We start from the raw sequence: 7468 nt of genomic DNA on the forward strand, positions 1-7468 counted from the left end.
ATTATGAAGAAATATTTATTCGATAATAAAATATTCTATCATTGCTGACTGTAGACATTTTACACGAAAATTATTGCTTTTTCTGTTAATGTTGATATCTTACCCTGCATTCTAATTCCAGTTCTTCGTGTCGTCTACGAAGTTCCTCCGAGGAGGAGACGTCGAATCCAACTTGACAACAAGAGTTCAACATAGCATCCGCTGGTCCCAGGATCCAATCTGTAACACGCGACACGCCCTTCTCGAGGTCACCGATTACCCTGGCTGTGTCCAAATTTCTTTCCATTTCTGACCAGGAGTTTTCAATGTCCAGCTAAAAAAATATAAGTCATCACATTTGCAAAGAACAGGAAATTTTACTTATCTTCCTTTTGTTTCGAGGAAGATACGATACCTGTTTCAATTCGATGGAATCGATAAGCTCGTAAATTTTTATCGAGGTGTCCAAAGTGTCCTTCGTAGATTCTCTGCTCATCGAACTGACTAAATTTCTGCCTAAAATTATAAAAATACAGATAATCAACGTTCTGTTCTTATAACATTATGTAATATTCGTTTAACGCTAATTTCAACTTATTATTGTATAATCCGTTTAATATTGACATATCTGTGATTTGTTGGATTTCAAAGATTGTTCCAGGTTTGCTCCGAAGAAGAACTGAGATATTCACGAAATATCCGAACAGAGTGCAACGTAACGTATAAAAACACAACTAAAATTTAGAAAATCACAAATGTGTCATTCACTTATCGTGAAAGTTTCAATTATTTTTAACATAACGGAAAGACTCGATAAATCCTTCTTTCATATTGTGTCCATTCGTTCTATCAAAATATTTAAATTTTCTAGATTCGATTAAATCACAGATACTACGATTTCCAAATCGCCTTGACTAAAAACGATTGCAGTCGGTTAACAGCCAGCATAATGCGGTACAAATAACAGTGTATCAATTTTTCTGAATTCCAAAGCTTTACAGGCAATCCCCGTAGGCTTAAAAAATGCGCATTTCCAAGAAGATTCCAATATTATAGCGGGATCTTGCACTAGACGAGGGAAAGAAGAAATAGAAATAAAAGTTACACGAGCGTTGCATTGTCAGCGTTTTTACACCCTCGCGCGTTCCCGCGAGCACGCGACTCTGCCGGCTTACTTCTAAAAAACGTTCCTGCTCGACATCCGGTTAAGCCGGTTTTTCAATTTTTCCGACCAATCCGGCCATATCCGAGTGTCGATCCTCGTGTACAACCGGTTGCTTGATTGTACTACGGATCAGGAAATAGACATTCGAGCGATCGATAACGATGACACGAGAAAACGAGCCGACTGTGACAGATACGCGGCGAAAAACTCGAGATTTCTCTGTATATGGCGGAATGATGGTTTTATTAAAACTTTCGATTATCGGCTTATTCCTTTTTTTAATGGTAAATTTTTCAATTCTAGTCTCTTCATTTTCTACTCGATCTTATTTCTTTTTCTTCTTTATCGTTACACAGCTTTTGATATTAAAGAAGAACGTGAAAGGATCATGTTAACACGAACGATTTTATATTCAAAGTTTATTTGCTGAAATGAGAATTTCAAAAAAAAAAAAAAAATTAAGGAATATTAGGTTGTCCGAAATGTTCCTTTCGGTTTATAAAGAAATAATAGACGACGCACAATGTTTTTTGTTTTATATTAATTTATTGAATTACGCACGAATACAATAATAGAAATAGAACGAAATGGATCACACCTAATTCAATAAAATAATATAAAACAGAAATTGTTGTTCATCTATTATCATCTTATGAAACGAAAGAACCTTTTCCGACAACCTAAATTCATCAAATTACATATAATTTTCCTATATGATTTTATTAGTCTTGCTATTCTAATCTATTTCTTTTCGATTTATAAAAAGCTTCAACTACCTCAGATCCTTTTATTACCATCGGTATACTCATATAATATTACATACAATATTATGTTATAATATAATCTTCCATTAGTGCGATCCGATTAAAAGTACGAAATAGATAATATAATTTCACCTTTCAATTTTATACCACTTTATCCGCGTGCAATACCTAAAAATACAAAACAGATAATGCGATTTTATCTTGTGAATTTCATGCTTTATTCCTGTAACAAAATTAACCTTGACACCCTTGGTTCGAAACGCTCTAGTTCCCTTTAATTATCTATCATCTATTATCATCTATAATCACCTTATGGAACGAAAGAAACTTTTCGGACAACCTAATACTAAGATGAACGATACGTCTTTTCAATTTTATATTCCTGCTAATACGAAATTAAAAAATTCGTTGAAAAATTGAAATTGCGTTAATTTTTTGAGTATATCTTTGCATCAAATGTATCAAAGTAATCGATGTTTCATTCACCTGACTGAAGAACATGTTGCGCGTAAGATGTTAAATCGTTGCTCATCCTCGAGTAGGATTCCAAATCATCATCCGATTCTGACATCCGAAATCCATCCAAAGTGATCATCAGTCTTTGATGTAGGTCAGTCATTTTTGTAACAAGATCGGCTGCATCTTTAGTGTAGTCTTCCACTTTCTGCCACATTGAAATCAGTACAACTTATTGCCATAGAAATTCTGTATACTTTTACAAAATTTATTAATCATTTGTTCATCGTTTTCACCCATACACTTTAGGACCAAAAAAGCATTCACAGTTCACTTTACTTAAAAAAAGAAAAAAGTGAAAACTGGCACATACACAATTTTCACATAAAGCGGAAAGCACGACGCTCTTCAATTATGCGAAAGCTATTATTTTTACCGAATAGAACCAAATAGAAACATTCTACTCATTTCGTTTCTATACGGAAGAGAAAATTTGTAAATGCATAATTTTATTGTAAGACGATCAATACTATAGCACTCGAATATACGAAACCTATCATTTCGACAAATTCCTCTTTTTATTTTTTACGCAAATTAATTTAACACGGAACCCTAAATTGGAATGTAATTTACCATTTAATAAAATTCTAACGTAATTAATAGCGTAAATCAATGTGAATACTCTCAATATGCTACAATATCTATTAGGTTGTCCGAAAAGTATCTTTCTCTCGTAAACGTGTTTTTTAAAACAGTACACCTTCGTACAAACGTGAAACCAAGTCTGTGAAATGTTTACCTCAACAGAACAGAATGGATCGTACGTAATTCGATAAAATAATATAAAACAAAGAACCTTGTGCGTCTATTATTTCCTCATGAAACGAAAGGAACTTTTCGGACGACCTAATATATCCATATTCGATATCTTACGATACTACGCTAATATTATCTTGTTTATATTTTACGGCAGCGCTAGCCAGACATTCGTATAAAATATATAAAGAAGTAAATGTACCGTGAAATGGCTTTCACAAAGGTATCTCGCGTAGAAAGTTACGTTTCATCGTTTCGATTTAATACGGTTAATGCGGTTTATTTGAGCGCAAATTATAGACGAGAGATGATTACCACGCGTTTCTGGATCCAGTCCGCGTGGTCGTACGGCTTGTTGCCACCCAGTTCGTACGCCAGCTGGGCATAGTCAATGTGAAGCTGGAGCCTCGTCAGGGTGAGATACGTCGGCTGAAACAACAACGAGCTGAAAATTAATTTGCGACACGCGCCTTCCTGCACCCGCAATTAACTCGTTGTTATTGGGGCTCTTCGCGCACGACGATTCTGACAAACACGCGTGGATATTTCACGCGATGACCGAGCGGGACGACCGTACATCGAACGTCCGGACCTCACATTTAAGGCCAGTGATTTAAATAACAAGTAACATTTCGAGCGAAACTAGTTTGTCTGGTCTGGGCTAGTTGGGGAAAAATTGTAAATTATAAAAACTTCGAGTAAAATTAGAAACATATTTCATTTTGCTGGACTATTACTATTATTATTATTATTATTATTAATACTACGATATTAACTTTTCATTTTTTAAATAATTTACGGTATTGCATTTATAGCGTTTGCTAAACCCTGAATTTTTATGCAAATTCCTATTTTTTTTTTTTTTTTTAGAGGAAATGGAAACTGTATACAGATTTTGTTTCACTCTATAAATATTGTAGGTAGTTGTTTGCAAAGTGGACGATATTGTCCATTTCAATCACCTAAAAAATATTGTCAAGATCAAGGTTTTGAAAAATTTTTCCCAAACAAATTTATGAAACAGAACGCGCCATCGTTGAAAAATATATGACGCATATACTTGTTTGCTCTTAATAAAAGCCATCTTCATGGATTATGGTTTATGACAAGATTACGGGCGTAACAATTGTCATTATCTGTTATTACTGATTTTGTACCTTTGCCTTTTCTTTGTACTGACTGCATTTATTTTAAGAGTAACCAAAATATTTCGTCAAATTGATCGCCCACGTACGCAAGGCAGAATAGAATTTTCTCTTAGAAAAGAGGAAAGCAAACTAAAAGTAAACACCGAAGAATATATCGTATGCATGCTTTAGGAAAAGTCAGAAATTATGAAGCCATATGATAACTGTTGAAAGTTACAACGTGAGTTCGCGCTCGCCATCCATATGCAGATGTGCTAGTTACAATAAATAACAAGTAGAAGATAGTTCTAGATATAATCGATAGGTTTAATCGACAGATTTAAGATATTCTTTTGTTTTTACTCCTAGTCCATGTAAGAAAGTTCAATAAATATTATTCAGCTGAGATAGGCGTGATAGATTTATCCGAAGAATAAACCAATACCTATTGTGATCTCTAAATACAGAAGTAACAGCAATAACGTTTAAATATCGTTAAATTTGTTTAGAAGTTTGAAAACGGTGAATTTTGTAGGTTTAATGTTAATAAAATTTGTCATTCGATTAGAAAATTGTAAGTAACGGTAGTCAGTTTACCACGATTTCGATCTTTATGATTCTGATAGCTATGACGGGAAGTATAATCTTTAAGGATCAAGGTAACATAACAAACCGATATTTCAGCGTTGTCCGGAACGTTATATTATACGAATGGGATACCATTAGGTTGTCCGAGAAGTGTCTTTCTTTTACAGACACGTCTTTTATAACGATGCATATTTATACAAACGCGAAACCTAATCTGTCGATGTGATCTTTATTTTGACGGAACAACAATGGATCATACGTAATTCGATAAAATAGTATAAAGTGGAAAATCTTGTGCATCCACTATTTCCTTATAAAACGAAAGAAACTTTCCGGACGACCTAATAAATTCGAATCGAGCGTTTAATCGCGATATTATTATTAGTAAGCACTTTAATCGACGGTTTCAAATTATGGTCCATTTCTGACGATTAATTTACTATCGATGAGCACACTTCAAATTACGTGTTACGAAATGATAAAACTATTTGTATCATTAGGAAGTTAAATCATCATTGTGTGAAGTTAAACTTTTGAATGCAAATTACCAACCTCTCCTTCTTTGTGGGATTTCGTACAGCTATCCACTCTCTTATCCCAGAAACCGTCTGGGCGTACTACTATCACAGAAGCTGCAGAAGCTCCCAGAAGTATAGTAGATAGCCTAATGCAAGACCTTGCCACGCGCCATGCACCTCTTTGCGCGTCCACTATCAACACCAATCCATTTTTCTTCGTCTCCTCGCTAATCACGAAACATACGTCTCATAATATTTTTTGATCCTTTGGTTATTTTGTCTACGTATACAAATCTCTAACAGTTGAAACTGCTAAATTAGAACCTCATTTATTCAAATGAAATTTCAACTGTTGACCGAATCTACTTATTTGAAAGACGTAGAATATGCAAAATTGTAAGTAATGGAGGAAAACGGGTTTGCCATTTATGGATTATATGGCAAAGATATTCATGTAGGTTCTATGGACAATGATTTTTATTAATATTCGAACACCATTGCGTTCGAGAGATTTTTATTGGGCCGCTCGGAAAGTTCGTTCCGATTTTTAAGGAATTTGGTCGACGTAAGAAATCTACCGGAAAAAATCTAAGACGGAGAAACGTTGTGGAAGAAAATGGCATCTATATAATTCGATAAATGTACATCGAATAGAAATGTAAATCGGAACGAACTTTCCAAGCGACCAAATATTTTCTATTCTCGTCTGTAACGGTTTATAACTGCTATCGATATTACACTACGTTTTTTGATATTAGAAACTTACTGTTGTTGGTAAAAACATGCATTTTATTTGTTACAATTTTATACAATTTTTTGCACAATAAGCGACAAACTATGTGGAGATGAAATTAAAAATGGCAAACAAATTCAGGCAATGAACGAGTCGAACGAAAACCTATACATTTCGAATAAATAAAAATTATGTTTCTACTAACTGTAGTGAATGTTTTAATATATTGAAAAGCAGTTCGATAAGATTGCTATAAATAAATGGATGAAATAAGAATCTCTGCATGGTGTCTGAATATTAACAAGTGTCCTTGTAAATCCAGTTTCCTTGTTTGTCCTTCGACAGGTTCGGATAAATGAAGTTCTATTGTGTCTTAAATAAACGTTCACTCTGAATATGCACAATATTTGAACACTAATGATTACCTAAAAATTGACAAGAAATAGGTGATCAGCGTTTCCAACCTGGGTTTCGTGGTCGGTTGAAGTTCTGAGGGAACATTCACCACTATCAAAGGTCTTCCTTCGCGATCACGACCTCCTGGAATGTACGCGAGCTTCGATTCGAGGGCTTCTAAGATATCCACTGCTTGCAGGCTCTTCGTGGGCATGGCTGAATATCAAATCCTACTTCATTGTTCAATTACAATTAGATTAACCTAAATTAACAAAACGATACTTCTGTTTGATACCACTGTTCGAACGTTATACGATCCAATTCACAAATACTGAGACACATCCTGACTTTGTACAAAGCATGATAATCATTCGAAATAACGAGATAATATCAACGACTAATAAACCAGAATTTTGCGTTTATAAAGAATAAGAAACTACAAATTTGTAGAAGCTGTTCGCAACAGTTGCAAGAAGAGCGTGATGAGTAGGACGGTGGATTTTTATGCAAATTCATATTTTGATGAAAATAATTCGACAAATCCTATGGTGAAGGTTGTTCCGCCTGTTAAATAGCTAGTTTGTTACTACTCTTCGAACGTTATACAAGCCCATTCACAAATATTGAGACACATCCTGATTTTATGCAAAGCATGATCATCACTCGAAATAATAAGATAATATTAACGACTAGTCAATGACTAATAAACCAGAATTTTGAATTTATGAAGAATAAGAACCTAAAAATTTGTAGAAGCTGTTCGCAACAGTTGAAGAAGATCGTGATGAGTAGGACGATGAATTTTTATGCAAATTCATATTTTGATGAAAATAATTCGACAAATCCTATGGTGAAGGTTGTTCCGCCTGTTAAATAGCTAGTTTGTTACTACTCTTCGAACGTTATACAAGCCCATTCACAAATAT

The 7468-nt window shown here is 34.3% G+C and overlaps 1 protein-coding gene and 1 long non-coding RNA gene across 2 annotated transcripts in view; one reads left to right on the forward strand and one right to left on the reverse strand.

Annotated features, from left to right (window-relative positions):
• Nucleotides 1–1606, forward strand: part of LOC126916428 (uncharacterized) — a 109995-nt gene extending 108389 nt beyond the window's left edge. Inside the window, exon 2 of the long non-coding RNA XR_007710556.1 lies at nucleotides 122–1606. This is a non-coding gene — a long non-coding RNA (uncharacterized LOC126916428). The remainder of the gene's footprint in view (nucleotides 1–121) is intronic.
• The window catches only part of LOC126923947 (titin), a 239916-nt gene extending 233145 nt beyond the window's left edge, over nucleotides 1–6771 (reverse strand). The window contains exons 1-6 of the mRNA XM_050739153.1: nucleotides 6572–6771; nucleotides 5448–5640; nucleotides 3496–3609; nucleotides 2395–2572; nucleotides 395–495; nucleotides 104–313 (exon numbers count right to left, since the gene is read on the reverse strand). Coding sequence (XP_050595110.1) covers nucleotides 104–313; nucleotides 395–495; nucleotides 2395–2572; nucleotides 3496–3609; nucleotides 5448–5640; nucleotides 6572–6756 — 981 coding nt within the window. The 5' untranslated portion in view covers nucleotides 6757–6771. The remainder of the gene's footprint in view (nucleotides 1–103; nucleotides 314–394; nucleotides 496–2394; nucleotides 2573–3495; nucleotides 3610–5447; nucleotides 5641–6571) is intronic.
• Nucleotides 6772–7468: the final 697 nt, after the last annotated feature.

The sequence above is a fragment of the Bombus affinis genome, chromosome 1 (genome assembly GCF_024516045.1).
Source record: "Bombus affinis isolate iyBomAffi1 chromosome 1, iyBomAffi1.2, whole genome shotgun sequence".
NCBI lineage: Eukaryota > Metazoa > Arthropoda > Insecta > Hymenoptera > Apidae > Bombus > Bombus affinis.